We start from the raw sequence: 20451 nt of genomic DNA, 5'->3' as shown, positions 1-20451 counted from the left end.
ACCTTGATTCTCCGAGTACCTCATTCACGATGAAACAGCAGAGCATATAGTTTGAGACTGCCCCGCTGGGGACCGATTCAGGTTTTTAGAGTTCGGCAGAGCTGTACTCTTACCATCTGACCTGAAAGACTACTCACCATACAGACTAATCGACTTCGTTAAGAAGCTGGGTTTATTTGGTAGAATATGAATAGGTTTGAGCCACAATAAACCTTGCACTTTGCGGTAGAGGTTCGAATAGATCCACTCACTTTGGACCTAACCTAACCTAACAACTAGAGTAAAAAATGCGGAATGGATGAGACATTTTTGAGATGATAAACAATATCTCGAATTTTCTGCTGCAGTTTTTGTAGGAAACTTTGTTTAAAGTCTAGTTTTTCCAATAACAATATTCGTGTGACATTATGATACAGAACTCAACGTTTTGGGTAAATGGAAAAAAATAACGAAACAAAACATTTTCAACCTAAAATAGAAAGAGAACAAAGAGTTGAACATACTCCGTGACATTTTGCGGTTTGTGAAGGTCGATTGTTATTCATCACAGGAAAGGCGGTTCCTGCATAGAATACTTTCTATAGATAAAAAGTAAAAGATGTGGGTTTTCAAGGTTTCACTACGAATTTGTGTAAAAACCCAAAAAATGAATTTTTCATAAAGAATATAAACAAATTACATTAGACTCTTAGTATATAATGTTCATGCACTGGACGTGTATCCATCAGTATATTCATTGATCACACATTTACAGGAAGAAATGAAACACTGAAAATTTAGAAGGAATAAAGAACCAACATGCAAGAGAGTACCTACCTACGTCTCTTCATAATGCATACATGTCATTAGTATGATCGTAATGAATGGTTCGAGAAAAAATATATTTTAAACGAACTAACATTAGTCATATTCTCAACTTAGACGATAACGATACTGATTTATGAAATGAAGAAACTGATGAGAGCCGAGGAGACTTGAAAAGAGGAATATTAAATGACATCGATTGGGTTCAAATATAAACTGTTGAAAATAATGAAACTTATGTTAATTTGTAATTTCATGGAGTGAAATAATATCATTCATTTGTTTTTGAATATTTTAAAATAGTAGTAAGGATTGCTGATTTATTTATTACATTGGAACTATTTTAAATTTTGAATATTGAATGTAGTGCCATCTATGAAATAGTAGTTCAGTTTCAGTTTTCGATCTCATTAAAGTAATCTGCAAAAATAATTTTCTCCAATATTAGTGCCTATAGTTACATACAGATGGTAAAATTTTGACTGGCTATTGTTTATTTCCACTTCAGAGAATTTTCATGTTTTTCAGTTTCTGCTTTCATGTGAAATTCATATCATAACATAGAAAAGTAAGAAATTATGTGAAGTGAAAAGTATTCTTCGACTGAAAGCGTTCAGTTATGAAAAGGTATTCAGGTATTTGACTCAATTTATACTCAAATCAATTTGGAATATTGTTTTGACATTCAATATATTTTGAGGTTAGAATAGTGGAGGTTAGGCATGAAATTTCAAATTGCTGTTCAATCGTTACGAAGGACATTTGTAAATATATTTTCGAATTTACTGCAGACAAAAATGAAAATTTTACTTCCGGCCGTGAAAAAACAATCATTGATATTTTCACTAACACTGAAAGGTGAAAAATTGCATCACAATTAACACAAATTAATATATTAGGTTGTTTCAAAAGTTACCTCTGTTTTTCTGAGCCCACTTTAAAATGTGATATCTCACTGAATACTTATTCAATGCAATCATAATTCATAATAAGCGATATTTGAATCAACGAAATTTTGCCAAAAGGTAACACAAGTCGATTAATTTCGTCAGCATAAAAATTATGTGCTCGGGATTCGATGAAGTCAACGAAGGATGATTTTGTCTGGTCCTGATTGGCGAAGGTTCTGTCGGTGAGACAGGTACGAAGTGCTTGAAAAGATGGTAAGTAGTAGGGGAATATGGTGAGTGAGGCAGAGCTTCGACGCCTAATTCGTTCAAATTTCGGACGGCGATTTGTGAAACGTGCGGACGGGCGTTGTTCTAGAGCAGGATCGGACCTCTTATGTTGACCACTGTCAACTGTGGTAACGCAAATTTCGGTACATTCCGTCGATATCCTCACAATAGGACACTGCTGTGATGGTTTGGCCCGGTTACAGAAAATTATAGTGAATCACGTGAGACGCTGACCACCCAGTAACTATGGTGGGTTTTCGTCTTTGGGAAGTGCCTGGGTGGCTTATCGGTGTCCAACCACTGTCCTGTTGTCGTAAGGGATCCACTTTCCATCACACGTAAAGATCTGATCGAAAAAAATATCGTTTTCGTTGCGCAAAAGCATAGAAGACCCGACGTCGAAACGTGAACATTTTTGCCGATCGTTCAAATTGTGGGGCACCTACTGTTCGAGTTTTTTGAACTTTCCAATACGTTTAAAACCATCAGAAACTGCATGGGAGCTGACGCCCAGTTCTTCTGTCATCCCACGCACCGGTTGTGAAGGGTCAATCTCCAGCAGGGCCCCCAAATCCTCGTCTTGGATCACTGTAGGTCGACCACTTCGGGGATCATCTTTAAGGCTAAAATCTCCGGAACGAAAACCAACGTCAAAGAGTGCGTTATTCAAATTGCCAGCGCTATGGTTCAATTTGAATTCTTAGAGAAAGATTGTCCGAAAATTGCTTAAAGACATCATATCTATAATGGTCGTGGAATGGTGGAATTGGCTGCGATGGTGGTGCGCCCGACTTACGATCGGAAGACCGTGGGTTCGATTCCTGCCTCGACCAGATATTTTTCTCGAGAGAATTTATCTGGTTGGGGCTGGGATGATTCTGCAACCGTGTTAGGAATCACACGTTAAAAGGTAAGACCTCGCTAGTCCTAGGCTCGCACAAGTTTCTCAACTTCTGAGAGTTGTCGTTCGTATGGGGGCGACAGCTGATTAACGGAAAAACATATTTCAAACAGAAAACAGAATAATAAGCTGATAAAAAGGCAAAAAATTTAAATTTGGAAAAGAATAAACATCACCAATGTGTGAAATGAAATACAAAATTCTCCATAGATCAGTTTATACGGGACACAGTAGAATAAATATTCATAAATATTCACATAAAATCAAGAAAGACAAAATTTTTGAAGCAACCTAATCTATATACAGGGCTATTCAAATTCGTTTCTGTACATGAGGATCTCGTAAATGATAAGAGATTGAGTATCGGTTTAATCATGGCAAAGTTGCGTATTTTAGAGACCTGTTCAATGATCTAAAGAAATCGAATATAGCTCTTTCGGTTCTGAAGATATACAGGAAAAACCAAAAAATCCCAAATTATTTTTTTGACTATATCTTCTTTATTCGCAGACACGTTTATTGGCACTTGATGTGTGGTCTCAGAATATATCCTTGAATCTTTTATACATGGTGTCATCTGACTTGGGCTACCCCCATCTTTGAATTTTTAAATACGGACCTGTATTTTTTGTTGTAGTTTTTGGATCGTAGACGAAACGAAACGAACACTATAATTATAATGAAAAATTGAAATGAAGTATGTAATTTATATACACAAAAAAATTAATTGTGCTATAAATGTTCGAATTGGAGTCCTTCCATTTCGAGAAAAATAATGGGACAGTAAGATGGTCTGCAAAATCACCAGATCCTACTGATTACGACTATTTTTTATGGGGGACATTGAAAAATAAGATTTACGCTGGCAAAGAGATAGAAAATGTGGAAGACTCGAGATTGAGAATTTTGAATGATTTCGCAACAATGCATCAAATAAGTGTATCAAGGGCAATAAATAATATGAAAAACCGAGTTTAAAAATGTCTGTCTCGAAATGGAAGGACTCCAATTCGAACATTTATTGCGCCAATAATTTTTTTGGGTACCTATATAAATTACTTCATTTCAATTTTCATCACAATTATAGTGTTCGTTTCGGATGTTATTTTTGCTATTATTTCTTTTTCTGCTTATTGAAACACATATAATATATTTTTGATGTAGGTAGATATGTTTCCTATAATCATAAAAGGTTTTCTTATTCGAAGTTAATTGTAGAAAAACGCTCAGTGCAATGGAAAAATATGAATAGGTACCCAAAAATGAAAAAAACTCTCGAAAAACTCTACGATACATAGGGAGACGTGAAAGTTGCTATTATGTTTTTATTCAACTCAGTCAACCAATTTCCAGGGCCGTAATTTAAAAGGGAATAATTCACACAAGTATAATCGAATGTTACCCAAACATCCCGGAATATAAATTTGAATTTGATTTCTCAGTATGAAGTGAACGTCTACAATCCAAAAACTACAACAACAAATACAGATGGGGGTGGCCCAAGTCAGATGACACCCTGTAAAAAAGATACATGGATATATTCTGAGAGCCCACATCAAGTGCCAATAACAAAATGTGGACAGATTTTCAATATGTCTGCGAATAAAGAAGATATAGGCAAAAAAATTATTTGGGATTTTTTGGTTTTTCCTGTATATCTCCATAACCAAAAGAACTATATTCGATTTCTTTATATCATTGAATAGGTCTCTAACTAGATGGCGCTGCAGAACAATTTTTTGAAAGCACTGTTCTATAACGCTGTGCACGCCTAAGTTCGTTGTTTCTGATTTTGTCAAAACATTGGATACAGCGATACAGCAACATAGTACTAGTATATTATAGAATAAACTAGGAGTAGTTCAAAATCGACTGAATTCCCCACGTATACTGGGAATCAAAGGTCAAATAAAATATCCTCAGTAGATGTACCGAAATGGTGTTACAAAATTAAGAGTACAAACGTTGTTTTGATAAATATTACGCAGTAACAGAGGTCAGTAAAGGTTTGAATAGATAGTTTGTGATCAACATTTGATTCATCATTGACACAGTTACATATAAAATTTTCACAGATTGATTTCAAAAATGAGCGCAGTGAAATTGGCAAAGGCAGCTCTGAGAAAAGAAATTGAAAAAAGACTTGCAGGTTTAAGCCCAGAAGACAGAAACAGGCAGTCGGAAATCATCAGAAATAAGGTAAATTTACAAATTATGATATGATATATTCACTGGTATTTTTTTACAATTCAAACTCATGCTTTTTAAATTCATATTTTCCAGTTATTCGCGTTGCCACAATTCCAGAAATCCAAAAATGTATCCATTTTTTTGAGTCTTGACGTGGAAGTCGATACAGAACCAATAGTGAGGAAAATTTTTGAAGATGGAAAAAAATGTTTCGTCCCAAGGTAAGTTTTGATATATTGATAAAATCTAAATTATGAATTCCGAACATCTCTTGTCCAAGTTTCACTACAGACCTGTTTGAATAAAACATCAGCTGTTGAAAACATTTCTCTTGAATTCCTCAGTACTTGTGTCATTTCATCTATTTTGTTTCTTTTGTTTACATTTTGATAATAACGCAAATTTTTGACTTTTGTAATTGACATTGCGAAAACACTCCCAGCCAATTCAACCCACAAAATCATATATTTACCGCTTGAATTGTAAGTCCTGTTTGCGTTTCTCATTTTGTGGTCTAGGTCCTTTTGATGTTTCTTACAATTTTACAAAAACACCATCGACACCTATGAATGCCTTCCACGTCCCTGAAACCGTTCTATTTCACAGATTTAGGTTACAAAATGTCACGTGGGGTTCCTACAACAGAAGCAAACGACCTATTGACTCTAACAATGTATGATCTTTTTCTGTCCTCAACATCTCTTTTGTAGATGGGGGGCGTAACTGAAAGAGAACAAAGCTCCAATTTTCTACATGAAAAAAAAATACTTCAAAATTATCTTTGCTTCGCAGCCCTACATTTTCCCCAGTCACTAGTGAGCAGCTACAGATCAACTCGACTTGATTCGATACTTCGTTCTATTTGAATTGAAGGTCACTTTCGTTCCACCCCTTGAACTGAGGGTAGATTTTGCCTATTCCTAAGGAACTGAGAGTAAAACTTGAGGGCTGGAATAACATCAAGTTCTGCAATCCGTGTGCGCGTAATCCCTTGAGAGTCACCTGACCAAATCAAGTAACACCTTATGTTTACAAAGTTTTGTCATACATCGTCGTTTGCTCCCGCAGGGACTCCTCAAAATTTATAAAAATAAGGACTGTTTCAGGGGCGTTTCCAAGAATTGAGATTTATTGAAGGCGTGATTGATGGGGGGTGGGTGCTAAATGTGGAAATTTTTGTGATATCACAATCAGACGAAGAACCTCAACCACAAAAATTTTCCCTCTCACCCGGAAAATTTCAATTACTGGATATGTGGACTTTTTGTGAACCCGTTACCATCGACTACTAAGGCTCAACCGTAGTGCTAATATGACATGATTGCAGGACCTATAGGGTCAAGTTGAAAAACAGTTTTAGCTAACACTTCGCCCATAAGTTTATCTTGAATTAATGTAATGTAAATACAAATAAGATATCCTTTATCGCTTGTGATGAAGTCGATTATTATTATCATTGGCAGTTAACTTTTAAAAATTTGCCGAGCAAATGCAAATTGAAACAAATGACCCTCGATATACAGAGCCTTCATTTCAAAACTTCCCACCCCTAGTACTTCGTTTAGCAGGGAGAATTTGCCGTAGGCAAAAAACACGTCAATTTAGATATCGAGGAGGAAGTTTAAACCAGTGCCAGTGCTATTTTAGGTTCAACCCCCTTACCTCTAGCTACCCCCACTTAATAATTTTAAATGGCACCCCCTATCTTGTAACACATCATTTTGAAGGTCTTAAAAATCCTCACTCAACCCCTTTTAGAAAACTGAAATTGGTTGATCCGTTCTCGTAAAATAGGGCAAAATGAAAATTGATTATAATAAAAAATAAAATAATAGCTATTGCAATTAAATAAATGTACCTTACTTTATTAGGTGTTCAAAATGTTCACCATTGGTAGCTAAGCAAAAGTACAATCTATTATCAAATTCCTGTCGGACTTTTGTAAATGTTTCGTTATTAATTTGTCTGCATGTGTCAGTAATCATGTGTCTTAGATCCTGAATGTCCTGTTTTGTATATCATTGAGAGAGTTTTGTATATCATTGTCTTCAAATAACCCCAGAGAAAGAAATCCAATGTCGTTAAATCCGGAGATCGCGCCCGGCCATTCCAGAGCGATTCTTCTGCCAATACATTTGTCAGGATAACATTGATCCAGCCACTGTCGGATATGCAATGCGTAGTGTGGCGGTGCGCCGTCCTGTTGAAAATGTAAATTTTGTTCATCTGAGAGCGGGTTGTCTTCTTCATCAACTTGGCGTTCTAAGGACTGTGTTATGAGTGGATCGATTACATTTTCCAATAAGTTTAAATACAATTGACCAGTTAAATTTTCTTCATTAAAAATAGGGCCAATTATTTCGTTTCCCAGAACTCCAACCCAGACGTTTATTTTTTGTGGATATTGCATATGATCCTCTCGAAACATTAAGTGAGGATTTTCATTACCCCGTATCTACAGTTATGCTTATTCAGAAAGCCATTGAGAAATAAAGTTGATTCATCACTGAAGCAAATATTTTTTATTTATATCGGGTAATTTTGAATTATCACAGTCATTATTTCACAAAATTCAATTCTCCTATCATAGTCATCTTCACTGAGTTGCTGAAAAATACTCATTTTGTGAGGAAAGAACTTGTTTAGTTTTAAAACTTTGTGTATAGAACCAACTAAAATATTAACTAAATTGGCGACTTTCGAAATTGAAGTAGTAGGCTTAACGGCGAATTGGCCTAAAATCACAATCTGTGCGGCTAAAACAAAAAACTCTGTGTGAAAAAGAGACATAAACATACCGTTATTGAGTCAGTGGTAGCGGTTCCATAAATTTTTGCATTTTGTTATAATTCATTTCCTTTTTGCCATATTTTACGAGAACGGATCAACCAATTTCAGTTTCCTAAACGGAGTTGAGTGAGGATTTTTAAGATCTTTAAAATTATGTGTTACAAGATGGGGGTGCCATTTTTAATTATTAAGTGGGGGTAGCTAGGGGTAAGGGGGTTAAACCTAAAATACCACTGGCACTGGTTTTAAACTTCTCCCTCGATATCTGAATTGCCTACGGAAAATTCTGCCTGCTAAACGAAGTACTAGGGGTGGGAAGTTTTGAAATGAAGGCACTGTATACTACTTGGTACAAGAGTTGCTCTAATTTTGTTCACGAGTTTGAAATCAAAATCGATGTCACAATCAGTTATAGATCAGTCTGAATTGAATATTAACAAAATTTTTTGAAAAAGGTGGGTAAAACATATCCGTAGTAACTGCTCTATGCTAAGCTTAAAAATAGTCATTTGAAAATCAGCAAATTTTGCAAATTTTCATGACCTTTCCCTTGAATAATGCTCCAATAAAAAGGTTAGAATATTATGGAGTGCCAAAAAATAAATTGAAAATTGGCAAATAGTTTAAGTGAAAAATATGCTTATTTATGGTGCACCCATACATTCAATTTTTTCAAATTTTCCTCTTCAGGTACAATAAAAAAGGGATGGAAATGGTTGAATTATATTCAATGGAAGATTGGGAGAATCTACCTGTGACAAAATGGAATATAAAACAACCATCTTTCAAAGATGAGAGAAGAAACGCCCTTGAAGCAGGTATTTCCATTCATTAAAGTTCACAATTCTAGGTTAGTCTACAGAGTGTTTCAAATTCGATCCTCACCATTGGGATCTCGGACTCTATGAGAGATACGAAGATGGTTAAATTGTGGCAAAGTTGTGCATTTATCTGACTAACAATATGCCTTTGAGAAAGTTCTGAAATTCCGAGTATATCCGAAGATATCCGGAAAAAAACAGAAATTTCGAAAAATGGTTTTTATTTGGAAGAATTCGAAAATAAATTCCACTTCCACATTGCCACTTTTTTCCTGCTATATAATGGTGTTTTCAGATTTACTATCTGACGTTTCGTGTTCCGGCCACCATCATCAACTTTATTTTTTCTTATGGTCGCTACATTGAATTCTTTCTGTTTTGAATATATCACTTATGATACATCACTTTTCAGTGATGTATCATAAGTTATCATTCTTTTTGGAAAAATTGGAGGTATTGAAAGAAATTGATTCTTATCATAATAGGCTTTGACTTTGATGTATCTTAATTGGACTTTCAATTTGTTACACTCAATGACATTTTGTTATTGTACAAGTCATTAAATTTTTGGCGAGAAATGGCTTTCACGAATGAAGAAAAAAGAGATATGATACAAATTCATCACAAATAAGATAGAAACAGAGTTGGGACAACGGAAATATATTTAAACTTGTATCATCGAGTTTGGTTCGTTTGAAAAGCTAATGAAAAAATACTGAGATAGAAACAACGATCAAAATTTGATAAATGGGGAATGTATGAGGTAAATTAGACATTGTGTCGTTTTCAATGAAAATATAACTTTGAACAAATAACAATAATTAACTAAAATGAAAAGACAAAAGTAAAGCACAGCAAATACTGAAAATGGTGGCCTTGTTCATGATAACACAACTGTGCCCTTCTTCGAATAATATTCACTGCATGATTAATTCCCCTCCTCCTCAATCTTCCGAACTCTAACAATGCTGTGTTGGAGGTCCTCAATATTTGGATATTCCCTCAGACCATTAACTCTATTTTTCAATGTACCCCATTAGAATGTATCTATAACAGTTAAGTCTAGAGACCTTGCTGGCCACCTCACCGGCCTATCCATTTATCACCAAACCTTTCAGTTAGGTAATTAGATACTCGTCAGGCACTGTGCGGTGGAGCACCATCATATTGAAACCAGATGTTGTTATAGTTAGCCAAAGGTAGGTCATCCAAATAGTCTTCGAAAATGGACATTAAAAAATGATAGGACCCAAAATTGTATCTTTGTAAATTCCTGCCCACACGTTAATACTGAATCGCACTTGAGGTCGAATTTCTCGAAACTGCCTGGGGTTGTTTATGCTTCAAATGTGTTCGTTGTTTCGGTTGATTATCCCACAATTCGTAAAAGTGTTTTTATCTGTCCAAATTACATTTTCCAGGAAAACAGGAAATTCAAGTCTTCTTATCAGGCAATTACAAAATTCTAATCGCCTTTCGGGATCACCTGGGATGCAGGTGCAGTGGCAATGTGGAAGTGCAATTTATTTTTCAATCCTTCAAAAAGTAAAGCCAGAAAAAAATAAAATCTATTTTCCGAAACTTCTGTTTTTTCCGTATATCTCCGGATATACTCGGAATTTCAGAATTTTCTCAACGGCATATTGTTAGTCAGGTAATTGCGCAACTTTGCCCCAATTTAACCATCTTCGTATCTCTCATAGTTTCCGAGATCCCAATGGTGAGGATCGAATTTAAAACACCCTGTATAATAGTTTCATCAAATACGAAGATACAAGTACCCGTTTTACCAGACTCGTTGAGAGTGGCAGATGAAATAGATCGCGATAACTGGATTTCTTGTGAGTTTTTGCTTATCGTATTTCGTTGAGGTTTTGAGGAATGACAGAAATGTTTGGTTCACATGTAGGAATTCTGTGAGCAAAAATAAACAATCGGATATTTTTATACCACGCACCACACTTCATAATCAGATATTCATTTTTCCTCACCAATTTTTGAGATTAGTAAAACTCATCCAAACATGAGCATAGCCGACTTCTTCCGGATGGTAATTTCATGACTCTTGAGATTTTTGTAAACAGCTGAATTCTTCCGTTTTCAATGAAGGGCTCAAGTAATGATTTTAGATAGGTAACAATACTACCCAAACGATCGTTTTCATTTCTAAACTGTCAATTTTTGAACATTTCAATACCCTAACCTAGTCTATCTTTTGATAACTTTTCTGCATATACCTGAATACTTTCTAATTTTGGAAAGAACTTCGTCGACTTCGACCAAATATTTAGGTCTCCACGTACTACCAAACTATAATAACATACAAAATCGATTAATAAACTCCAGGAATCTATTTTGTATTTAAATGCTGAAGAACTAAAACGACACAACATAAAAACAACATATAAACTAACGAAAACTATCAGAAATTCTTTGAACATTCTAAAAGAAAAGTGAACCTAGAAAATCAAGGCATATAGAAAAACACAGTGGGAAGTACGTCGGCCAAACACATAGGTTAATGTCAGTCAGATTAAAGGAACACTAACTTGCACTCCGCAACAAAGAAACATCCACTGCTCTATACAAACACCAACTTGATAGAGGTCATTACATCGACCTCAAAAGCTATAAACGAATCGCCAATATACAGCACTAGAAAACCAGAATGATGAAGAATGGAAGTTCAGCTGCATGGAAAATTATCATATACAAATGATAATTTTCCATGCAGCTGAACTGCATTGAACTGAAATTGTAGTTGAAAATAATTTTGAAGAATGCCAGTTACTATGATAATAATTGTATATGGTTATTATTTCAATCTTAGTTTACGTCAATATGGTAAAATCAGTGTACATTGCTTGTGCATTTTGAACATATTTTAGTGAAATTTCTAATTATCATTTCTGAGTGGGAACTAATCGAAAGTCGAAACTAAAACGTCATCGTTTTCGAAAACAAAAAATCTTGCTATGCAACACATTATAATACCGTATTGTTCGATTCAGCGACTGTAAATGAGTAGAGGGTAAAGTGATTTACTGGACTGAATGAAATAAATAGTATGAATGTTACATATCATTAAAATGCATACATTTTTTTTCGAAATTCGGTGAAGTACGTTTAAACTTTCATTTTATCAGTGACCTTTCTCAACGACTGTCCATATCAATTATCATAATTGAACGGTTCGTGCAAGGTCTTCTGAAAATCCCCTTTTCATACGAATTCAATGAATAGATAAACAGATAAAAATATTGTTTTATTCAATTTTTGCAGGATTGGACTTGATAATATGCCCTGGAGTGGCTTTCACCGTAGATGGAAAGCGGTTGGGTCATGGAGGAGGCTATTATGACAGATTCCTGAGACACGTTTCGGAAACCCAAGCTGTACCCCCATCAGTAGTCGCAGTGGCGTTGAAAGAACAAATCGTTGACGACGTTCCGACTGAAGAGACAGATTTCAAGATTGAGCAGGTGTTACATGCTTGAAATGATGTCATGTGAATAATGTTACAGGGTACGGTTGATTGTAAATAGGTGGTCAACTATTGTTATATTACTAATAAAACATTAAACATTGTTGATTGTTTTAATATATTTTATGAATCTTTATCAAATGATGAAAAAATAACTAAATTTATTTTGGATAGGAAAACATGTTGGGTGTGTATATTGAAGTATATATTGCGATACCGAAAAAAATCAGTGCTCTTCTTCATTCCCAGACTAACATTCCTTCAAATTTCAGAAAAATGTGACTTTTCAACATTCTTTCTGCACGATACCAACTCTAGAAAAATGCAAGTAATTATTTCCAACACATAACATAACTATATAACCTCAAAATGGAGAAAGTCACCAGAAAACGAATACATTGAGGAATCAAGTGTTTTATATAGTAAAAATGTTATAAATTCAACTAAGTGTCAAAGAAAGTGACATGAGATGTGACTCTGGAAATGAGAAAGAGCACAAATTTTTTTTTCGGATTCGTAATCTAGACGTCAAAATACGTGAATACACTCGAGGGTTCATAATTCGGAGGGTATAATATTTTTATTTCAAACTACGAGCTTCTCTATGGTATTTTTACTAAACTTCTATAGAAACTGCACAACTGATTCAATGAATTTTGAAAATGAATGAATGAATACTAATTAGTCTAGCCGGAGAACATTTATTGAGGGTTTTATATGAAAACAATATACAGGGTGTAACATAAGTACGTTAAAATATTCAAGTGACGTATTCCTGAGACAATTTTAAGAAAAAAAGTCTATATGAACTTGTGTCCGAAAATGCTTCGTTTCGGAGATACGGGGTGTTGAAATTTAATTTTTTTGTTCGCTTTTTGAAGATAACTCTTGCAAAAAATAAATTATTTTCACGAAATTTGGTACCCGGGGTTTTTTCTGACGTGGGAAATCATAATTTCGTATTAATTTTCATGTAACATCTAGAGGGTGCTGCTTACTCTGTCATTATTCATTTCAAATTGCCCTAACTTTTTTGACAGTAAACTTTTGGTACTTTACATGAAAAAACCTAATTTCCACAGCTCTTCCAAGTAAACAAGGTACACCTCCTCAACAACGCTGGAGGTGATCGTTTTCGAGATATTTACAATTTTCTATATTGATGCATATTACTTTATAGCCAAATTTTATTTCAATAATTTTTGTCACTCTCCGCTTGCAAATTAAGTTAATTAAATAGGCTATGAAAGCTTATTTATTAAAATAGAAGTTCGCTGTCACATTTTCAACTATTAATTGACAAATTCACAGTTCGGAGTTTATAAAGTGATGCCCGACTTTATGCTGAATGCCCGAATGCTGAAATGGCTGATATGATTTTTGAATACGGCTTTGCTGACTGAAATTCAAGCGAGGCCAGACGCATATATCAGGAAAGGTATCCCCATTTGCGAATCTTTTCCGGCGACTTTCTGAATCTGGAAGTTTTGAAACAAATTCTGCAGTAGGACGGCCACGGACTACAAGAACTGTAGAATAGGAGGAGGCGGTTCTCGAAGAAATTAGTGAACATCCAGAGATAAGTACAAGAAAAATTAGTCAAACTTTAAATGTGAGTCACATGACAGTTTACAGAATTTTAAAGTAACAGCAATTATATCCTTATCATATTCAGCGTGTTCAGGTACTTACGCTACGTGATTTCCAACCACGTATCGAATTTACTCAATGTCTTCAAATAAAAGTCGAATAACATCAGCAAATTTTATCGAAAATCCTCTTCACAGATGAGGCTAATTTTTCAAGAAATGGTATCATGAACTTCATGGGCGGAAGATAACCCATATGCGATAACGCAAACTCATTTCCAAGACAGATTTTTTTTATTGTATGGGTAGGCATAATTGGGGATTATTTAATTGGGCTCTATTTTCTCCCCTTACGTTTGAATGGAGATGCTTAACTACATTTTTCGGAACAAGAGCTTCCACAACTTATGGAAGATGGTCCCATTGGTTTCCGAAATCACTTTTGGTTTATGCACGATGGAGCTCCTGGTCATTTTAGTGTGATATCAGAAACTTTTTTAGACGTAGCATATCCCCAACGATGGATAGGAAGAGGAGGCACTGAGCATTGGCCCCCGAGGTCACCGGACCTCAATCCTGTCGATTTTTCTTTTGGTGACACCTAAAATCACTAGTTTATGCTAGCCCCATTGAAAACAAGGAAATGTTGAGGGATCGCATCATAGCTTGCTGCGAAACGATAAGAAACACTCCGAGCATTTTTCAACGGATGCGGAATTCTTTGATGAGGAGAGCAGGAGCTTGTATTACTGTTGGGTGTCGTCACTTTGAAAAGTATGTTTATTTTCCTAATAAATAACATAGTACTTCTCCGAATTGTTTTTTTTTACAAACTCCGAAATGTAGAACTTTCCAATCGAATAACTAAACCTGACAATTTTTTAAAATTTGGATTGGATAAGCAGTTCGATAATGCTCGGTTTAGAAGAAGTCTGTACGGGTATACTGCGTATAAAGTTTGATGAAAATAACTAAAATTGCAAAAAACTTATGACAAAAACCTACAATGTTTTGAAAAATTTCAACAATCTGTATTTCGAAAACGAATCATTTTTCGTTAAACATTTTATAGGAAAAAGTTGTTCATTTTGACGAGATCCACCACATACTTAGTTCTTGTAATGTTCTCAGCAACTTCACTTATCGCCCTAGGAGCTAAGTAATATGCATCGATATAAAAAATTGTAAATATCTCGAAAACGATCACCTCCAGCGTTGTTGAGGAAGTGTACCGATTTCTACTTGGAAGAGGTGTGGGAATTAGGTTTTTTCATGAAAAGTACCAAAAGTTTACTGTCAAAAAAGTTAGGGCAATTTGAAATAAATAATAACAGCGTACGCAGCGACCTCTAGATGTTACATGAAAATTAATTCGAAATTATAATTTCCCACGTCAAATAACCCCGGGTACCGAATTTCGTACGAATAACTTATTTTTTGCAAGAGTTATTTTCAAAAAGCGAACAAAAAAATTAAATTTCCACACCCCGTATCTCCGAAACGAAGAATTTTCGGATACAAGTTCATATAGACTTTTGTTCTTGAAATTGTCTCAGGAATACGTCACTTGAATATTTTAACGTACTTATGTTACACCCTGTATAAGCGGCCACAAAATGAATGAATTCAAAGGGTATCGAATTTTTATAGATGTAGGGTCTTCCAACAGGGACTTTAGAACTTTCATAATTGATAACAATCTTGTTGAAGCTACATCTGTCCAATTAGTTGTCATTTATTCAGTCTGTTTTGCCAATTCATCATGGACGGATATACTATTCACCAACACGCGCCCATTTTACGGTCGTCATAATCGTCTACCCAGAAGACTATTCGCAATGTGGTAGATAAATTTGAGTACAGCCGTTCAGTAAACGATCAACTAATACCCGCCCGTCGACGAAACGCAAGTCTATCGAAAGCATCGCAGCTGTCTGTGAGAGTGTGCAGGAGAATCTGAAGCAGTCGATTTCGTGTCATTCACAAGAGTTCGGCCTTTCACATACCACAACTTGGGGAATTTTGCGTCGTAACTTAGGTCTGCACCCGTACAAAATTCAATCCAGAAACTGAAGGTAAGCGACCATAGACATCAACGTGTGTTTGCCGAATCAACTCTGGATCAGTTGACAAATAATAATAGCTTTATTGTGCATAAATTACACACGAAAGGTAGGGGTTAGCCCATGGCTATCTTCAACCCCTCCTGATAAGTAATACAAATAACATTTATGAGCAATAAGGTAATTACCTAATATAATTCAATTTTCTTCAGCGGCAAAATTAAAGGAAGAATATGATAAATCTCAATTTGCAGAAAAGTAAAGGAAAACACTACAATACATTACTCCATGCTGGTCAACAAAGTTGATTTCAAATGATGTTTCACTTCATATAAAGATGAATTCAGGAGAGGAATTATCCTGTTCAAAAATAACGGTGCCAGATAGGAAATGCATCCTTCGTATTTAGATGTGACATGGTTTGGAATGTTAAAATTATTGAACCTGGTATTGATGCTACGGATATTAGAACGACGTACTATAAGCTCTAATAAATACAGGGGTATTTTGTTTTTGATGAGTTTGAAAAGAAATATTGTGATCAGATATTCCATTCTACACTTCATGTTTAATTCTCTCAATCCTATGAAAAAAGGAGTAATGTGCTCTCTATAAGGTACACAGCAAACAAAACGCATACAAGAATTTTGAATGCGTTGCAACTTTTGTCGATTATATTCCTGTAGAAAATTATAATACACTGGAGCGTAGTATTCTATATGTGGATAGATGAGGGAGTTGACTAGTTTAAGCTTCATTTTGGTTGATAGTTGATATTTAAATTTTTGAAGTGATTTCAGTTTGAAGAACGCTATTTTAAATATATTTTGGACATGGTCATTAAAGTTCAAGTTTTGATCGACAATCAATCCGAGATTTTTCGTTGAGTCAACCCATTCAATGTCCGTTTGATTCATTCTGAGAATATGTTGTTTGATCTGATAAGTCTGTCTCTGAGGGCCTAAGCAGATTGCAACTGTTTTGTTTGGATTGATACGCAAGCCATGTTTTTCAGAATAAACTTGAGTGTTTTGGAGATCTTCGTTAATAATGCTCACATGGTTTTCTATATCAGTCAAATCGCAAGATGAATATAATTGAAAATCGTCGGCATATAAGTGGACTTGACAAAAGTTTAAACATGATGGAAAATAAAAAATGAAAATAACAAATAATAAGGGCCCAAGAATACTACCTTGGGGTACTCCAGAAATAGTTTCTTTAAGGGTTGACACTAATTTTCATCGAAAAATCATCTTTGGCGACTAAACTCATTTCTGGATGAATGGTTCGAACTCGGGAAGAAATCAATCCACATGAGATCCAAGAGCGTCCAATGCATCTTGAAAATATGGCTGTATGGCATGGATTTCGGGCCAGCGGCGTCATCGGTCCATATACATTTAAGAACGACATTGGCCAGGCCATCACTGACAACGGCGAGCACTATAGGTGATGATTACCAATTTCTGTTGGCCCTAATTGGATGATCTAGACACCAACGACATGTGGTTTCAACAGGACGGCGCTACGTGTCACACAGTTCATGCCACATTGGATATTCTGCATGAGCATTTTGAGGGCATCCCACGTGGTGGCTATGTGAACTGGCCACCGAGATCGTGCGAATGACCCCGTTAGACTTTTCCTTGTGGGGTTTTTTAAAATCGCAGGTGTATGCGAATAAGCCACAAACGAGAGCGGTGCTCAAAGCCAACATAACCCATGCCATCGGTCAAATTCAACCTCATTTATGCGAGGCTGAATTTGAGTCATGAAAAATTGGACGTTTCGGATGTGCTCCACTCAGAGGAGTCGTGGCCGATAATTGAACGTTATTATATTCCACACATGAAGGCATCAATAAGTCTTTCAAACGAACCAAAATTTTGATTATATCTCACACACACTTTGATTAATTTAAATTTAAAGGAAGCGCCTAATAAAAGACCATATACTTTCTACTGAAATAATTCATACTCCTCTCAGGATAACTAATTTTACATGAATGATCTTTCTGGTATCATTATTATTTGCGCTGTTGCTCTAGGGCTTGTTACTGAATTTGCCGGTTCAACTGCAAGAATCTTCAATATGAGTTGTTGGTACAAGTACTTGTGATGCACTAGAACCTTGTTCCAGTGCATTACAAGTACTTGTGGAGGTGTGTCGAGTTGTTAAAAATAACGGTTTGGTGTTGGGAAAAAACTCCAGTAATATTCATGAGTTGTTGTATTGGTTTTCCAAGTCATAGAATGAGAATATTCAGTCGATATTACCATCAAAAGGCATCGTCTATGGATCTGCACAGGAGTCGATCCACAAATATTGAAAATCAACAAAGCTCCCCAAGACGGTCATTTGCAAGCCATTTTTTGACATCGACCGCCGAATGGGATTTCTCTATCATTCACTGCAGCTTTCACTTCAAAGCAACTAGATGAACTTGTGACCAAACAGCAGACAGTGGTGTCAGGACCCCCAGAGTCTAATCTCGTTAATATTCAAGGATTGAGTCTTCTGTTGATCCCATAGATGGCGTCTTCGTAGGGGGTAGCGTCATCACCTTTGCTTTCAGGATTATCCTTTCAAGGACGGTTGGGTGGTTCAGTTTGGCACCTTGGCGGGTGGTCTGGTGTTTTTTCACAATTTCATCCAGTGCATTGCAGTGAAAGCTACAGTAAAAGATAAAGAGACGAATCTTGTTCGGCGATCGATGTCGAAGCTTGGTTTTGCAACTGACTGCCTTAGGGAGGAGTCGGTTTTCTGTCGATTTCAAAGATGACTATTCTAATGAAAAAATGTCGTCACCTTAATTTTCAGTCTTGATTTTAGTGGAAAGTTGAGTGGCTTAGCCTGGCACTACTGATGAAACCTTGGTGCATCAAAACAGTGCAGTCTGGTGTTCAATTTTATCAAGCATCACGAAGCACATGAATTCATTATGCAATACATATTAGATGCCCCAAATCGTTAGAAAGCTTTGGGAACATCGTGACATCAAATACGTGTATTATTCCTGAGAAACACTTGTAAAAGTATAGTTTCCACTTTTCGAATGGTATAGCAGAATCGAAATTCCCTTCGATTATGTTTGAAAAGAGTTGATCAACAGTCAATAAAGATAATAAAGATGGACTTTCCGGATATAGTGTATTCGAAAACCTTTCAACTTATAACCTTTGAATAAGCTCATTGCTTTAGATAGCTCCATCAAAACAGAAACACGCTTCAATAACATGAACATAAATTGGAGAAACATGCAATAAGTCAATAATAACTGACCACAGGTAGAAACTACTTGATTATCTGCCAAACTGCAGATATACAATCAATACACCCTCTGATAACGCGTTCAGCTGTGTTTATTTTGAGTTTGCACTGGAAACGTATATAATAAATTGCAGCAATTAATCAAATCCTAGTCAATACTCACAATTCATCGAGAGAAGATGAATCCAGTTCTTATCATGGTCCTCGGGTTATCGAGCTTTTCCAGTAGTGCTCGTATACTGGGTGTTTTCCAAGTTCCGGCAGTGAGTCACCAAAGTGTGTTTCGTTCAATATGGAGGGAGTTATCTTTGAGAGGACACAACGTAACCGTTGTGACACCTTTTCCACTGAATGACGATTCTTTGGTGAACCTTACTGAGATTGACGTTAGCGATCCCAACAAGGAAATCTTCGAGAGGCATGGATTCCAGTTTTTCATGAACAAGGAGAACTATGTCCAGAGCAAGATAACGAAGCTATTTGCCATGAATTATGAATTATCTGAGGCCGTTCTCAGCAATAAGGAGTTTATTGAAGTTTACAATAATAGTGAGCAACAGTTCGATGTCGTGATAGCACAGACTTATATTTCTCCAGTATTGTACAGTCTATCAGCAAAGTTTGGGGTTCCGCTCATAGGGGTATCTTCGATGGGAGGCTACATCGGCAGTCATTTTGCAATGGGAAATCCGCAACCTCCATCTTTATACTCAGAAATGTTTCTTCCTTACCACGGCCAAATGACGCTTCTGGAACGAGTTAAAAGTACTCTGTACTATCTTTGGGTCAGGTTTTATCGCACGTTCGTAGCATTACCGAAATGCGACGCTATTGCTAGAAAGTATTTGGGAAATGACTTGCCGTATATAGAGGATATTGAGAAGAATATGAGTTTGCTACTTTTGTCCACCAATCCGTTTCTTTATGCACCAAGACCAACAGTACCCACTGTTATCAGTTTGGAGCAGATGCACATTGGTCCAGTTAGGCCGCTTCCACAGGTAGATTTTCAAGTTTTTTTGTACTTTCCTTTTGTTCATTTCGTATCATTTTTTCTGAAAACTGAAATATTCGAAAAAAATTTGCAGAGATATAGATACTGTAAAAAATTCCAAACCGATAGGAAAATGTGTTACTATGATCTGCAGAAAAGTATTAGAAACAGTAATTCTCCTACCCTTCCATTTTAAAAAACACCAACACTCTTTGAAACACTAGAAAATGGCATTTTATTCTGATGTTGATACAACATTGTTCATTAGCAACACGAACTCCTGCATCTAAGTTAACACACTTGTATGAATGAAGAATCCAGCAAGTCATTCGATGACATCAATCACTATTTTTTACTTGAATGC

The 20451-nt window shown here is 35.8% G+C and overlaps 2 protein-coding genes across 4 annotated transcripts in view; both read left to right on the top strand.

Moving 5' to 3' along the window:
• Positions 1 to 1296: 1296 nt before the first annotated feature.
• Mthfs (Methenyltetrahydrofolate synthetase) lies at positions 1297 to 12271 on the top strand. Of its 3 annotated transcripts, none has more exons than XM_074180888.1 (5): positions 1297 to 1431; positions 4959 to 5082; positions 5167 to 5294; positions 8554 to 8681; positions 11967 to 12271. In XM_074180888.1, exons 1-5 carry the CDS (start codon positions 1424 to 1426, stop codon positions 12179 to 12181), a joined length of 603 nt encoding a protein of 200 aa, XP_074036989.1. In that variant the 5' UTR covers positions 1297 to 1423; the 3' UTR covers positions 12182 to 12271. The 3 variants fall into 3 exon arrangements, with proteins under 3 accessions (XP_074036989.1, XP_074036991.1, XP_074036990.1); XM_074180890.1 differs by having other exon boundaries at positions 1421 to 1439; XM_074180889.1 differs by lacking the exon at positions 1297 to 1431 and adding an exon at positions 4678 to 4879.
• A 6958-nt stretch (positions 12272 to 19229) lies between these two features.
• Positions 19230 to 20451, top strand: part of LOC111506945 (uncharacterized) — a 36310-nt gene continuing 35088 nt past the window's right edge. The window contains exon 1 of the mRNA XM_074181106.1: positions 19230 to 20094. Within this exon, the coding sequence (XP_074037207.1) occupies positions 19273 to 20094 (822 nt within the window). The 5' untranslated portion in view covers positions 19230 to 19272. The remainder of the gene's footprint in view (positions 20095 to 20451) is intronic.

Source organism: Leptinotarsa decemlineata, unplaced genomic scaffold (assembly GCF_025532065.1).
Source record: "Leptinotarsa decemlineata unplaced genomic scaffold, Ldec_3_MD MMD2_tig00026307_RagTag_RagTag, whole genome shotgun sequence".
Lineage (NCBI taxonomy): Eukaryota > Metazoa > Arthropoda > Insecta > Coleoptera > Chrysomelidae > Leptinotarsa > Leptinotarsa decemlineata.
This window is presented reverse-complemented; position numbering and strand designations above follow the sequence as displayed.

Bases quoted from the DNA above. Each gene is read 5' to 3' on its own strand.
- Mthfs (XM_074180888.1), top strand. The intron at 5,295-8,553 runs GTAAGTTTTGAT...TTTCCTCTTCAG, and splicing joins AAAAAATGTTTCGTCCCAAG to GTACAATAAAAAAGGGATGG. The intron at 8,682-11,966 runs GTATTTCCATTC...CAATTTTTGCAG, and splicing joins AAGAAACGCCCTTGAAGCAG to GATTGGACTTGATAATATGC.